The following is a 16,942-nucleotide window of genomic DNA, read 5'->3' as shown; positions in this document are numbered from 1 at the left end:
TAAACCTTAAATTGTTAAGTGGCAGAGTTTGTGCAGTTTATACTTTTATATCCAATCTGACCACAGTGTCTTCTTTTTACTTGACCGCTTTGTTTTGTGTCGACAAATGCATAAGTGTTACCTTTCCCTTCAAATATCGAGAGTGCGGAAAACCCAAAGTTTGCTTGATCGCAACACTTTCTGTGTATGCTTTCCTCGCATTGGTGCTGTCACCTGTTTTGTTTGTATTCGACTTGGATGAAACAAAAAATGTATGCCGCGTGTCAAACTTCGAAATCATAAACAAGTTTCTATACTTCAAAATCCGGTTGCCCGTCTCTATAGTACTGGTTATAATTGTGCCAATTTTAACCGTAATGATGTGCACAACAATTACAGCAATCAAGCTTCGATTCGATGCAAAAAAGAGAAAAAAGCGTGCCCCAAATCAGCAGAACCAAAAAAACTTCTCCGAGGACTAAACTTGAAACCGAGATGACTAGACAAATGATAGCAGTTTGTGTGCTATTCTGTGCTTTGAGAATAACAGGTGTAGCCCTATACAGACTGAATTTTTCTTCAGAAGTCGAGACCGATTACGACCAAGCTGTGTTCGACCTGCGCGACAAAGTCAATTCGATTTTGTCATCGCTGACAAATGGGTGCAACTTTTACTTGTATTTCCTTTTCGGAAAGAAATTTAGAGCAGATTTCAAGCATTGTTCTTGAAATGAGCTGATGCTAAACCCGTGATTATCATTCGAGACTTGAAAAGTGACAAAGATGATGAGCCCAGTCCAATAAAAGAAAACGTCGAAAAATATGATCTCGAACGTTATTTAAAATTGCAAAGTATTTATTTAGAACTAATTTCGTAAATTTATAACTGGAGCAATCTCACTTTTGGCCAATATGTAGATTTATATATACGAATTGCAAGGTAGTATTTAGTACTGGAAAACTTTGGGAAAAATTGATTGAAAACGAGTTCGATTTGAAACAAATAAAAAGCGACCGGAGTTCCTGTAACTAAAATTTTTGTTTTATTAAAAATGAACAAATGAAAAGTTTTACTCAAAAATGCCAAAAAAAAACTTTCATGTGCGCAGAAAAAATCATCAGGAAAAAATAAATTACCTGAAAAAACATCAGAGACTCTTTTTAATTGTTCAGAACTAAATCTTCTGCAACTTAAGTCATCTCAGCGTATCATAGTTCTTTAACTAATATATATCTTCTTGTAGTCTTTCTGAATAAACTAAAACCAAAAACGGTTTTCAGATCAAATTTTTAAATTTTATTGATGAAAAACTAAAATATTTTGTTAAGAGAAAAATATTGGTTGTTTTTATCTTTCAAAGTTAAGTTTACTCAAGAATGATCAAAAAAAGTCCTTATAGCTGAAAATGTGAAAAAAAATATGTTCCACCATGTTATGAAAGAAAAAATTTCAGTTAATTACATCTAAAAACAAAAATCATTTTATCACATCCATAAGTGATAAGAAAATTTTTGTACTCATTTCACGGAATCTAATACTTGAAAACTTCGATGTTTTGATCCTTTTGACGAGAAAAGGAAAAAATGTTGATTGTGCGTTTAGAAAATTTTTTTAAAATAAAGTTATTTCGGTTTTTGGAAAACATATGGCATATATGTTCAACTTTCATTGCCCTAGTTCTATTGAAAACAAAAATAAGTCATTTTTCTTTAAAGGTTTTTTTTATCGAAATACATTGTTCAAACAACTGAAAAAGCCCAAAGTAATGAGAAAAAGTGACCAAAATTTCTCCATTTAATTAAAAAATTGATAGAAGGTTGAAAAGAAAAGGATATGATAAATTAGCGTGAGCCAAGTAAAAACGAACTGCAACACTTAGTCTGATTATTCTTTAATATTGCTGATATTGAGTTTTGTGTTGTAGTCTTGCTGATGACCCAAAAATATAAACTTAATTTTAAAATTCAATTTCAAGATGTAACTATCTTACGTTATTTATGCTACTGGAACCTGCAAACAAGAAAAGGTTTCCGCTTACAATTTGCAGATTTCGCTTACAGTTGTGAGTTTAACAAAATCTCAGTTGTGCTATAAATATACTATACAACTATACTAAACTATTGCGGATTCTGCTCACACAGTTGAAGAATACGCAACAGCTCAATATTAGCATACATATATTCTGTTATTTAATTGTGGATTCCGCAAACTATTCCGGATTCCACAAATACAGTTCGAAAAAACGGCCTGTCTAATCAAAAAGCATCGTTACAAAAAATTTTAAGTGTTTTCTTTTTATTATACCATAATTCTGAACAAAAACACACTAAACTTGTTTTTATTTCGTTTGATTTTTCTACAACTGGTCAAAATGTTCAAACTCAATAAAAAAAGTAAGTATCATTTGTTTCTCTATAAGTTTGAATTTTTATGTTGACTACCTAGAAAAGACATTTTTTTAGAACAAAAACACAGTAAAACTTAACAATAATTAACTACAATCAAAACGTATTCAATATTGAATGATAGTTCAATGAAAATTTGCCATAATTAATCGTCATAACTTCTCCCGGGTTGACCTCCATAGACCGAAAATGCTAATCATACAATTTCATACACTTAGTCTATGGAAAAATGCTAGTCATACAAATTTCATGCATTTTTGCAAAATGAGTTTAATCGAATTTTAAAGGTATTTTATAGTTGTTTTGGTATCGAAATTGGTGTCTCTTCATAAATCAAAGAAAAAAATGGTATGAAAAAAAAATGCTAACCATACAATTTCCATATATGGAAATTGTATGATTAGAATTTTTTTTTTTAATTTTTTTGTGAAAAAAAAAGCTTTGAACAATCAATTCAACTGCTGGCAACGCATTTAAGCGTTTTTTTGGGCTGCTACGACTGAAAACTTTGACTTTTTTTATTTTTGTTTTCTGAAAAAAAACACTAGTCATACAATTTCCATATATGGAAATTGTATGACTAGCATTTTTTGATGGCGACGACAAAAATTTTTCTAAGTATTTTTGAAATTGCCCACAAAAATTTTTTCATGTTTTTTTTTTCAACCGCAAATTGATTTTCGTATTCAAACAAACATTTTTTGAATTAAAAATTTTGCATGCAAAATTTAATTTTTTGTGTGTATAACGTAGTCCTGGATATACTAATATTAGATTTTTTTTCCTTTTCTCTTCATAACTTTTTTCAAAAACGCTTAAAACTCCTCGTTCTTTTGTATGACATGTTTTTGAATTCCTTGATCAATGTTTGGTAATTTAAAAATTCAAATTTTAGAAAAAATCATCTTTGAAAATTATTGCCAAAATTTAAAAGTTCAATACTTTCGTTATATTGTTTGTCTGAGACAGAAGTAACACATATCAGGCTGTTTCCAATGCATTTTCAATGCGAGAAGGCCAAACCGTTGGTTACTACGTTTGAGTAATCAAGGTTTATGTCATTTGTGTTCGGTTACGAACACAACCACAAAATTTTGAGAAATTAAAATGTAAAAAATCAATACTTTGGTTTATGGAAAAATGCTAGTCATACAATTTCCATATATGAAAAAAATACTAATCATAGACCTTTCATGCAATTTTCTGTGCGTATGGAATTGCATGAAAAGTGTATGACTAGCATTTTTCCATATATGGAAATTGTATGACTAGTATTTTTGGTCATCCCGGGCTATTTGGTTATGATAATAATGAAACTGATTAATTCAATCAAAAAACTATTTGAAAAATTTGCTATACACGAAAACACGAAAGTACTATTATAATCCATTTGTAATTAATAATTATTGATGTTGGTTTTATGTAGAATAATATATTTTGCTAGAAATATTTATCAACGCTTGAATTTCAGTTCTGTCAGTCTCTTGCTAATAGAGCTTTGTTTTGAAAAGGACGGCCTTGCATTCTTTTGCTCTCAGTCGAAGACGTTTTAGTCTGTGTAAAATTTGTTCTAGTTATTTTTTTTCTAAAATTTGTTTAGTAGTGAGGGCGAAGCTATAAAAAGATGATGAACCATTGGAGCCCCTGTGCAATGAAAAGGGCAAATGATGCAGATCCAATCAGAATTAAAAGTTCAAAATTGCAAATATCTCAGCCAAAAAAGTAGTATGTTTCTGTTTTCCCAAGATAATTCCAGCAAGCTAATTTGAAAACAATCAAAACCCGAAACTATCTTATCATAAGGTTTCTTTTTTGATATGGAGATATCACTACTTCTCAGACGGTATAAAAATCTGTCAATTTTTAGGCTGAGTAAATAATCAATTTGTGCTTGAACCAAAAAAAAATCGAGAATAAACATCGCGTCAACTTTATCGAACGTCGGTGCAAAATTCTTTCTTGCAAACGGCAACAAAAAAATTCTGCTGAAAGTTAAGATTTTTCCTGTACTGCTTTGTTTGAACAACAAATATTTATCAGCAATTAATTCTGTCCAATATACCAAAGGGCCCCAAATTAACAATGGCCCAATACCAAATCAGCATACAAAAATTCCTTTGGACTGTTGCGCCTATTCAGCTTGCCATAACCATGACACGAGCTGTTTATGAAAATGCCTGTTTATTATGGCGCCCAGCGCTAATGCTGGCGTATCGCACATTCTGCTAGGCTATTGGGAGGGAGTTTTTTGTTAATCTTCGTGGTTCCTCCATCATTAGAACAACCACCTGTTGTACATGATTTTAAAAAAGATCAACCCATCCCTGAAAGTGATATAAGTACAGAAGCAGGGCATGTCAAAAACTAATCGGAAAACTGAAAATTAAATTGCAATTAATTTGATTGTTAAAAATCAATTACCAATTAATTGGAAAAACCAAAATTTAAAACGCATTTAATTGAAAAATTAACTGCAAGCACAAAGCATCACGTTTGTCTGAACAATTTTGACACGAGTTCGCTTTCTGTACTTTTTGTTGATTTTCCGAAATAACTGCCTTTCCAGGTTTCGCTGCAGCGAAAATTGTCGAAGATCAGAATATTGCATATTCTGCAGTACTGAAAATATTTTAAGCAAAACTTCTGTCTCATGAATTGGAAAAATATTTATTTTCAGAGAAATGTGCGGTTGTTTCTAACAAATGCGTTTGATAAAATTAATTGCAATTGCTTGGTAGAGTGCAATCAATTTATTGTAATTGGTCAGAAATGAAAATCAATTAATTGCACAGAAAAATTTCCGATAATTGCAATTAGTTGCAATCCCGTTTTGACCAAAAAAAGCTAGCCATACAATTTTCATATATGAAAAAATGCTAGTCATACACTTTTCATGCAATTCCATATGTACAGAAAATTGCATGAAAGGTATATGATTAGTGATTTTTCATATATGGAAGTTGTATACTAGCATTTTGTCATAAAACAAAAATATTGATTTCTTACATTTTATTTTCTTAAAACTTTTCACGAAACCGAACACGAATGAAAAAAATCTTGGTTAATCAAACGTAGTAACTGAAAGGTTGACCGTCTCGCATTAAAAATGCCTTGGAAACGGCCTGAAACGTCTTAATTTTGTCTCACCCAAAAAATATAACGAAAGTATCAATTTTTTCAACTATCTCATCAATTTTATTAAGAGAAAAGGCAAAAAATCCAATATTGGTTATCCAGGATTACGTTATACACACAAAAAAAATTAAATTTTGCATGCAAAAGTTTTTTTCAAAAAATGTTTGTTTGAGTTTAAAAAAATCAGTTTGCGGTTGAAAAAAAAATTTTGGATTAATTTCAAAAATACTTTGAAAACTCTTTGTTGTTGCTATCAAAAAATGCTAGTCATACACTTACCATATATGGAAATTGTATGATTACCATTTTTTTAAAAAAAAAAACTTGTTTTTTTATTTAGTACGATACACCGAATTTTATGCCAAAACAAGAGATAAGTTCTTCGAATATTCGGTTACACCATTTTAGCAAAATTTATGAACTTTGTACGACTAGACTTATAGTTTATGGAATTGTATGGTTGGTTTCAAAGACTTAGTTTATGGAATTGTATGGTTGGTCTATGGAGGTCAACCCGGGATGACAATTAATTTTTGACCTGCCCTTTACAAAGACCCTGCTATAGGCATCAAGCTTTTTCATCAACTGTCAATTCAACACGATCTCCAAAAATGACATATAGAAAATCTAAATTATGAAAATTCTCAGGCAGACAGTTACTTGCAAGCAATGTTCATGATGATTGAAGAAGGTCACTCGCACCAGAGTTTCATGGATAAAATTCGATTATAATGGGAAAATGTTCTCTAAATGTTTGTACATTATAATCCATTATTGTTACAAGTTTAGATTATGGAATTGATTATGTTGTCATTATAACCAATTACTATAAAAGCAATCCAATAAAATTCTAGATAATGATTCGCAATCTACATAAAGATCCACTATAACGAAATATAATCCAGTTCAATCCATTATAATTGAATATAATGGATTACAATCCCTATATAAATTCTGAAATTGATTGGCAAAGCTGAAGTGACAGCAATGGATGTAAATTGGATCAGGTAACGGAATATTTGCGCTCGGGTTTTTTTTCTTCAGACAAATTTCGACTTTTTAACTAGCCATTTTTGACGGATTTTTTAACATCATTCGAAAGCTATTGCTGTCCTGAGCTTAAATTTGAAAAAATATTTCACCTGTGACCATTTTTCGCAAAATTATGGGGGTTTAAATATTGCCATTTTGGCCAATTTGGAACAATTAACGCGCGATATATTTCGCGCTATTAACGCGTAAGCGGAGATTTAATCCGACTTAGAAATCGTTCCAAAATGGTTTAAGAAAACTTATATGCCATAATTGATATAATAATAGGAGCGAAATCTATCTTTTTGTACTTTATATGGCGTGTGGGGGGATGATTTTCATAAAAAATTTCAATTTTTAGAAAAAATATTTCATTTTATTTTATTATCTTTAATTTTTTTTTGTTATTACTGCTCATGAAACCTCAAACGGCAGTCGAAACATTCAGGGCTTCGCCCTGATACGAGCAGTCTTGTTTCCTTTCCCACAATGCATGTCTCACGAGCATCAGTTTTATGATGTAACGAGTGGTTTTAAAAATTTTAGCATGAAGTTAAATGAGCTAACATAAGTCCGCGCATTAAGTTTCATAACCAATTGGACAATTTGAATAATTTATTGATTAGTAAAACTTGCAGGTCGGGAAAAAAAAGAGTCGATAGTTGGAGTAGATTAGGGTATGTACAACAACCTGGTACGTTTGAAAAATATGAGACTTCAATCAGGTCATTTTTTCAATGACGCTTTATGAGTTCGAATAAATGTTCATCTCAAGCATTAAAAAGCTTAAATTTAGGTCAACATTTTCAGCTTTGGTGCTTTATAATCAAAGTGGGAACAATACAACACCACTCTAGATATATTTTGACTATTTCTCATTGTCGCCAAAGTATTCCTTCGTCTTCTGATCAAATTTATCTTCGTATCCCACCGGGAACTCTCTTCTCCACCTGTTGATTTCCCCTTTGTTAACCACTCCCATTCTTTTGTAGTTCCTCTCATTTCAAGTCTCTCCCTCACTGCGTCCACTGTTACGAGAGATTTCAACTCCTCGATTTTAGAATCAGTCAGGTTTCGGACTTTGGAAAGTCGGCCAGTATTCGAAGGGCTATTTAGAAATTTTCGTAAAGGTATTCGTAATTCTCGTAAAAGTATTCGTAATGCACCAAAATACTGGTGTGTGGGGTTTCCCTGTTAACTTCAAAATAGCAGTGAACGCCAAAAAGAAGAAGTCAAAGGTGGAATGTACCCTAAAAGGCAGGATTGACATGCATATATTTAGTGACAATGTACCTAACTTCAAAATGAACTATCTTTAATGAACTCAATAGATTTCACGGTTCACACAACCCCGGGTCGACCAAAAATGCTAATCATACAATTTTCATTTATGGAAAAATTTTCAATCATACACTTTACCATAAGTACAAAAAATTGCATGAAAGGTCTATGACCAGTAATTTTTCATCTATTTTCATGTATGACTACCATTTTCCGATAAACCAACAAAAAAATTTTTATTTTTTAAATTTGTTATCTCAAAATTTTTGGGATATGTTCGTGATCGGGTTTACTCGATCACAAACTATTTGGGATGATTTCTTTAAAGCTGGAGTCACCAGAGGTTGGACGGCCTACATTTTCATTGCATCGAAAACGGCCTGAATTGTCCTAGAGCTGTCCTACACAATGGTATAACGAAAATGACAAAATTTTAAATTTTGGCAAAGTTTTTCAATGAGGATTATTTTGAATTTTTAAATCATCAGACATTGACCAAGGCAAATATAAACATGCCATAAAAATAGGATTTTTTAGTTTTTTTGAAAAAAATTTATAAGCGAAATGGAAAAACAAATAACCTCAGTGCATCCAGGACTATGTTATGCCAAAAAATTATACTATGCATGCCAATTTTCTCTTTTTTGGAAAAGTTTTATTTGAGTACAAGTTTTGATTTGTGGTTGAAAAAAAATGTTTGCGGGCAATTTCAACTTTGTAGCCGCCATCAAAAAATGCTACTCATACAATTTCCAGATATGGAAGTTGTATGATTAGGTTTTTTTGACATTTTTTTTTCTTTTTTATTTAATACAATACACCGACTTTTATGCCATAACAAGAAAAAATTCTTTGAAAATTCGATGAAACCAATTTAGCAAAATGTATGAAATTTAAATGACTTTTGTTTTTTCATACACTTAGTTTATGGAGTTGTATAACAAACTGTATTTTTTCAATTTAGCATGCAAAACGGAAAATTAAAAATTGGTATCAATCTTTTTGCCAAAAACAACATCAGGCTTCTTTAAAACATCAAATTTGGAGAAAGTACATCATATTTTCCAAAAAACACATCAGACCAAATACCAATGAAGGGCACTCAAAAAATGATGTTGGATCGACCAATATGCCAAGAGGTCAGATTTTAGAGCTTTGATTACCAATTTAGTCTGGTTGAGTCGAAATTATAAGTCAACAAGGATAGCCGCCCGGTTACTGGGCAAGAAGCATAGAATGTTCCGACCATAATCTTTCGAAAATTACAATTAAAAAAGTTTCTTTTTTTTGTTCAAATTGTTGTAGTTTTTTAAGCGTCGTCTGATGAAAAGACCTGGCGTAAAACTATAGTTTAGTCATATTCGACAGTCATATTGATTTAGGGAAATTGGATAAAGTTTTTGTAGAAAATGGACTAGAAAAGCAAATAATTGAACGAAGAAATAATATTTTATTTTCAGCTCACAATATGAGAGTTAAAAAATTAAAAAATCAGTTTTTTTTTGCTTAAAACTAAGTATTTGAGGCATGAGTTAGGCATAATTAGGCTATTGAAAGGAATCTCGCTTGCTTACTTTGCTCGATTTAAAACAAAAAATAGAAATTTTGAAACCAGTTTTTCTCGCAAATTTTTCAAGTTTAATCGAATCACGACTTGTTTATGGTACCTGATTTGTCGTGGAAAACAAAAAAAAAGATCGAAACGTTCTACCTCATTTTTCAAATTGCCGGAGCGATAACGCATATCAAATAATTCGGGTAAAAAATTTACGATTTTTAGATCAGAATCATATTAGATATGGTGGCAGAAAATGGTGATCATCATAATCTTTTGGGCACCCCAAATTTTAGTTTCAAATAGGGGGGACGAGAACCATGCTTTAATATGATCATTGAGGCTAGCCTCACTTCAACTTTTTTAGAGATAGGAGTGCAAGGTTCGCTACTGGTCTCGTTAATGTACTTGAGGCCGTTTTGAGCTCATGCGCGCTACTACCCTGGCACTTGACCTAGTGACGATCACCTCGTGGTGTGAAGTACTCAAGTATCCACGCGAGGTCAACTTTTTCAAATGGCTTCTCAAGTTGCCCTTTTTTAGACATTTAGGAATAAAATACCTTTGACAAGAAGCCCTGATCGTAAATCTCAATGTCATCACTTTCCCGTCATGACATACAACTACTCCAGACAATTGAAAATAAGTTAAAAAATTGTAAAAATAGCATGACTAGCATTTGGCCATTAAACGATCTATTATTCTTTCTATCAATCCAATCTTATGAATAACATTTTTCTATACAAGGAATTTAATGATAAGTGTTTTTTCAAGAGCAGCCATGAACAGCCGATTAAATTTTCACCACTATTCATTGCTATAACTTATAACTTATAGCTTCTATTTTCGTAAATTCATAAGTTCAAAAGAATTAATCAGTCAAAAAAAGTGGTGTAGCGTCAAAATAACCCTAGCATAAGACTAAGTTTTGGGTCACATCTTCTCTCGCATGAACTAGGTTAGCTAAATTGAGACCAATTATTGCAGACCAAAAATTTTTTCACCGAATAGCGGCTTAGTGTGTTTTTGTTCAAATGCAGCCGATTACGTCCCTTTTTGTCGAAAATGGTCGAAAATTTTTCCATAGTTAACGCTGAATTATCGGCAATATCTTTTCGGTCAACGGATGTACTTAATCATTGTAGATTACTTTCGATCAATCATATTGCAGCCAAATTCGGCATTTAAAAACAACGCTTTAGTGCTAATTTATTAGAGGTGGCAGTTCTTTAGTAGATACCAATGGGAGGGCGGTGGTTAAGTAGATCCCGGTCAACGAATCTGAGCGAAATAATTAACCTTAGTTTGCTCCTTTTGACAATTATTTTTTCACTGCTTTCCACGCTTAAGAATGTGTCCAAAAAGTTTAATTAACCAGAAATGCTTCAGTTTTTGACCAATAAATTGCCCAAGGTCACCGATATTGCTCACAATATGGCAAAAGCTACAGCACTGATTTGAATTATCCGGACAAAACTAATGAAACTTGAAATTTAAACAGGTTTTTTCAAATTGGGTTAAGACTAGACAAAAAATGAACTAAACCAAAACAAAAGTTACTTAGAATTTCAACAAAATTCATATGGTTTTTTTTCTCCTAAGTTCTCAACCAAAATTTTACCCCAAAAGTGGGTGACTTTGGATTTCTTTAATTAACCAAGCACTACGCTGAAACTAGCAAGTTAACTGATGACAGACTTATATCAAAAGAAGCCTCTTACACAGTCTAACAAAGTTCTAGAAGGGTTAATTTCCAAAAAGCTGTATCATAAGAGAATATAAATTTGGTTAATACTTAAAAAACATCATTTTTATTACATAAAAATCAAAATATTTGCCTAAATACAAATTTCAAACGCTGTCGCAAATTTTTGAAAATTTACTTATCAAAACTTTGTTAGGTTGTAGTTTCAGTGTAATTTTTGTATATATTAAACAATAAAAATAGCCCGAGTGACCCATTATTGCGGTAAAGTTTTAGTTGTGAACTTTGGAGAAAAAAATGAACATTCTTAATTCTGGTGAAGTTCTAAGCAATTTTCGTTCTCTTCATTACTTGTCTAATCTTAACCCAATTTGAAGAAAAAGACGTTTGAAATTTCGAATGTTTTTCGTTGTGTCCGGATAATTTAAATCATCACTGTATACACACTGTACTCTTAATTCGGATCACGATGATTATAGCTCTTATTCCAAAAAACTAATTAACCTAAAAGTTGTAGTTTTTGATCGATGAAATTGGTCAAAGTCACCGATATTGCCAACAGTTTGGCACTAACTATTACAAATTTATCGGAAAACGTCCCAAATTTCTGAAACTATTCTGACCTTGAAACCGTGAAATTGGTTGTTTTCGGGCGTTCAACAGTGCCGAAGTACAACAGTGCCGAAAAAGGCGGGGAAATTTCAAAATAATTTACACGCATTTTCTAAAGAGCGGGAAATTACTGACGCTAATTATCAAAGAAAATCACTCCAATTTTGGCACCAATATGTCTGCAACTGCAAATTAACTAACTATTTTGGCGTCCAAAACGTCTAAATTGCAAATTTTCTTGCTCAAAATCTTAAAATTTTACTTAAGATTGTAAACGATCGCTGTTTAATTTTTGATTGCCGCATTTAATATGTTAAAATTTATTCAAATTTTCGGCACTGTTGAACAAAATTTTCTTTTTCGGCACTGCTGAACAAAGTTTTCATTTTCGGCACTGTTGTACTTCGGCACTGTTGTACTGCCCCGTTGTTTTTAGTAGTTACTAATAGTTAGTAATAGTTACTAAATTGTTGCTAAAACTGGTAACCTTGAGCAATTTAGTCAAACAAAACTTTTGCATTTTAGGTCGATTAGTTTTTCGTAAAAAATTTTACCTGTGAAAATTAGTAATAAGATGAAAACCGATGAAAATGAGCAGTTTTAGGTGAAGTATTTTAGTTCAGGTTCGTTGCACGAAAAGATATTGTCAACTATTTGGCATTAACTACAAAATCAATAGCTAAAGCTTTGATAAATAGTTCGCTTATGTTAAAGTCTATGTTAATTGTGGAGATAAAACATGATCAGCTGGGGACCGGCCTTTTACCAGACCGACCTTTTACAAGAAAAGTTATAACATACAAGATTCGATTTACCAATTTGATTTTCAGATGTAATGACGCCGTTTAGTCTGGTAAAAGACAATAAATTCACGGTTTTTCAGTTTTGTTAACCGCTTTTTTTCCAGTGTTCCACAAATTTAATTGTATCTTAATTGAGTTATTGCATTGTGGCCTGGTAAAAAGTCGGTCTGGTAAAATATCGGGCCCCTGATCAGCATTTAATTCAACTAAACATCCAAACTGTCTGAATTCCATCACAGTAAAAATTCATCTAAGCTACAAACTCTTTAACTATGAGTACTCTGCATCAAGATTTGATCGTTGTTGAAGGCATACTTCTACAAGGGGGCTACACTGAAAAATTGATCTTCGAAACGAAAAATTTGCAAGGCCGTCAGGGTGACATCTATCTAACAACTTACCCTAGATCGGGCACAACTTGGACTCAAAATTTACTTATTGCAATGTTATACGGAACTGAGACTCTTCAAGATGAAAACTTTACACTTTACAAAGAGTTTCCTTATTTGGAACTAGAAGTTGTCGGCGGTTTGAAATTGGCCAATCAAATTTCGAGGAACCCTCGAATGATGAAAAACCATTTGCCTATTCATTTGGCTCCCCAGGAAATTTTCACCCATAGGAGAAAAAATATAATTGTGACTCGGAACCCAAAAGCGACCGCTTTGAGTTACTTCAACTTTTACCAGAATAATCCGGCGTTGACGCCGTATTTGAAGTCATCAAAGCTCAGCGACTTCTTGGATCGGTTTCTAACAGGCGAGGTCAATTATGGAAGCTGGTGGAATTGGACAAGGCACTGGCTTAAACATTGCAGGTAGCTTCATTGAAAACATTTGGAATTTTTATCTCTCTGAGAAAGGCATGAAATTCGCCGTAACTCATTTTCATGCGTTTTCATGCCTTCATTCTATTATAGTAAGAAACAACAAATTCAAATCGAGTTTTTCTTGAACTTGGAACAACTTTTTCTTTGCATCTGGAATCGCACCGAAGTTGTCTCTAATATGTTACCTACCTCAATCACCAGACGGTTTCTTTATATTGCTCGAATTTTTGAGAAAAAAACGCCCGATGACAAATCTTTGGAGTTTTGTCGTTGAGCTAAATTTTCTCAAAATTTTATGCTTTCTAAAGAAAAATCCTTGGGATCGTGTCACAACCGTCTCATTTTCGATGATTCGACTTTTTTCATATGAAATTTTTTTTGGTTTTAGAAAGTTGCCGGAGAACAACCTTCTAATCCATTACGAAGAGCTGCATCAAAACTTCGAAGAGGAAGTCCAGAGGCTTGCCTCATTCGTTGGCCGAGAAGCATTGGCCAGACATGAAATTGAAAAACTGAAGTTGCTCACATCAGTGGAAGCCATGTTTGATAGATTAGAAAATGAGAGAAATTTTAAAGGCCTAGGAGTAATCAACAAAGGAGAGATTGAAAGGTGGAAAAAAGAGTTCCCGGATGGATATGAAGAGAAATTCGATGAAATGACAAGAAAAATTTTTTCTGAGGATGAAATTATTACATACTATATTTAAATGAGTCAAATAATAAAAATTATTGTTTGCTAAAACTAGATTTACAAAATCACTTGCACTTTTAGATACAAAAATTGTGCAAGTTTTGAAAATTTTGAGGCCCTGGGAGCCAGCATAACTTGTAACTCTGCTGGTAGGCTTGGAGCTATTTTTTAATCGAATCTATGAGCGATTGAATTCTGAATACAAAAAAATTTGCTGGCATCAAGAACTTTTTAAATCCTAGAATACTTCCCTAGCTCACTTGGACTGAAAATCGAAATTTGACTTGAATAAGAAATTTTCTCAGGTGTAGAAAGTTTTCTCTACATAAAACAAAAACTTATCAACTGGAACCTCTATGGACTGAGACTCTTACTTTTTCGCATTGGTCGTGTTGAGAATGTAAATCTTGAAAGGCTCTTGCAAAGTTCTTACATTTGCATTCCGTTAACCACGTAAAGTTTTGTCTGGTGATTTACACGTTATGCTTTTCGCGCAAACGTCTGTTTTTGCAAGTTCTCTTTTTTGCGTATAATCTTTTGTATGAAAAATAATTAGCGGTTAAGAAAATCTGATTACCGGTACAACATCATATTATGACTTTGATCTACCTATTATGAAAGGTTTTTCGAACTTGATCTACCCTACCTTTTTTTGAAAAATTTTGCAAAATCGATTTATTCTATTTTAAAAGGTTTTAACTAATAGTTCATAACATGTGCCATTAGGGAAAATCACTGACAATTTAAAACATGTTTATTTTGAGCAAACATCTGAAGCTGCAATATTTTTTTGCGTATAGTTTATTATTAACAGGATTTTTTTACAAAGTTCTCATCACTTGCAAAATTAAATTTTTCAAATTTTGCTGCAACCTACCTATTTTAAGAAGTTAAAAATATTATAATTTGCCAACTTTGAAATTTTTTTTCGAAAATGTACTTATCTTTTAGAACACTGTTTTCGAAATCATTAAAGCAAATTTCTTGTTTTTCCTTTGCCTCATTGAAAATTGAAACAATAATACCCCTCTGTTAGATTTTTGCAGAAATATGCTAGCTTAGCAGACGTAAAAATAGCTTAAAAAAACATAGTTTTTTGGAGTATAAAACAAGATCTAGCTTATTTCTGGCATATCGAATGCAAATTTTGCTAGAATCTTGCAAAATGACTGCAAAAAGTTAAAGAATTTTGCTGAGGAAAAGCCAGAAGAATGTTTGTTTTTCTTGGAAGATTCGTTGCAAGAAACATTATTACATTTGCTTTCCGAGAACACTCGGTTGCCCACATTTCAGTTTTTAGGACTACTTCCGGTAAAATTTTGGTTACAGGTCGGGTTTTTAGGTGCCGCAAACAGTGCTATCAGCTGATCAAGTGCGGTGATGTGTTAAAAATTTTTAGCCAGAGTTTGGGTTATAGAAAAAAACTTCAGATTTATTAAGTTTTTTTCCCAATGTGGCAGGAAAAAAGACCAGGATATGTTTTTCAGACGAATTTAGATAATCTATTAAAGCAACTTTCCAACTCCAAATAATTCATTGTATTTTTTGCTATTTAAAAGTCTTATATCTTTCCCAGAGCTTTAGTATAAAAAGAAAATATTAAGAAAACTATAAAAAAAAAACAGAAAAAAATTGAAAAAGAAACATAACAAAAATTGGCTCTTTTTCCTTTTCCCCCACCTGCAAAATTTTTAGAGTCATTTTCTGTTCAAATTGTCGGACTGCTACAAAATTTGGCATACGGACTGATTAGGACATGACAAATATATTTGGTCTTCATAATCAACCTTGTAAAACCACGCGTTACACCATAAAATCCAGCCCAGAAAAATAACCAAAAAAATTGCATGTAGTTTTTAAGCAGGGGCACAACAGCGGTTCGCCGTGATGAGCTGTACAGCTCGTATGTTGGTCCTATCCCTCGTGGATAAATGATCTTAAGGTGGGGGGAAAAGGAAAAAGAGCCCAAAAATTGGACCGACTTTTCCATTTTCTTTTTTGGTTTGATTTTTTTCCATAATTTTTGCAATAAAGGCTGCAATTGTGACAAAAGTTGCCAATTGCACAATAGAAGTTTTTTGGATAATAATAGTCTTACTAGCAGTCTCACATTTTCTAACTGACCAAACGAAGAAAATGGACAACTTAGTTTAAAATAACGCAGGTGTGAACTGTAAAAAAGTATATATAAAAGAAAAAAAATTAAATCTGAAAAAGACTAATTCGAGTGTTTTGGGTAAACAAAGTTTTCACACAATTATTTACGAAAAATCGGATCGGCTCATTTTCCTTTTTCCCCCACCTGCAAGTTTTTACATAAAAATTTGTTGACCACATTGTCCGATTGTTATGAAAATTTACATACAGACTAATAAGGTCACGACAAACAAATTTGGACTTCATACTCAACCTCGTAAAACCACCCGTTACACTAATAACTTGAAACTGAGCAAACATCTGAAGCTGCAATAGTTTTTTGCGTATAGTTTATTGCTTACATGTTTTTTTTTACAAAGTTCTCATCACTTGCAAAATTAAATTTTTCAAATTTTGCTGCAGCCTACCTATTTTAAGAAGTTAAAAATATTATAATTTGCCACCTTTGAAAATTTTTTTTCGAAAATGTACTTATCTTTTAGAACACTGTTTTCGAAATCATTAGATTAAATTTCTTGTTTTTCCTTTGCCTCATTGAAAAATTGAAACAATAATACCCCTCTGTTAGATTTTTGCAAAATTATGCTAGCTTAGCAGACGTAAAAATAGCAAAAAAAACATTGTTTTTTTGGAGTATAAAACAAGATCTAGGTTATTTCCGGCATATCAAATGCACATTTTGCTAGAATCTTGCAAAATGAATGCAAAAAATTAGAGAATTTTGCAAGAAGAAAAGCAAGAAGAATGTTTGTTTTTC

At 32.2% G+C, this 16,942-nt stretch overlaps 1 protein-coding gene across 1 annotated transcript in view; it reads left to right on the top strand.

Moving 5' to 3' along the window:
* The first annotated feature begins 474 nt into the window (after positions 1-474).
* The window catches only part of LOC134846687 (kinesin heavy chain-like), a 38,266-nt gene continuing 21,798 nt past the window's right edge, over positions 475-16,942 (top strand). Inside the window, exons 1-2 of the mRNA XM_063864073.1 lie at positions 475-641; positions 13,726-13,921. Coding sequence (XP_063720143.1) covers positions 475-641; positions 13,726-13,921 — 363 coding nt within the window. The remainder of the gene's footprint in view (positions 642-13,725; positions 13,922-16,942) is intronic.

The sequence above is a fragment of the Symsagittifera roscoffensis genome, chromosome 5 (genome assembly GCF_963678635.1).
Source record: "Symsagittifera roscoffensis chromosome 5, txSymRosc1.1, whole genome shotgun sequence".
Taxonomy (NCBI): domain Eukaryota; kingdom Metazoa; phylum Xenacoelomorpha; order Acoela; family Convolutidae; genus Symsagittifera; species Symsagittifera roscoffensis.
Note: the sequence above shows the minus strand (reverse complement) of the source record. Positions and strands in the feature narration are given on the sequence as shown.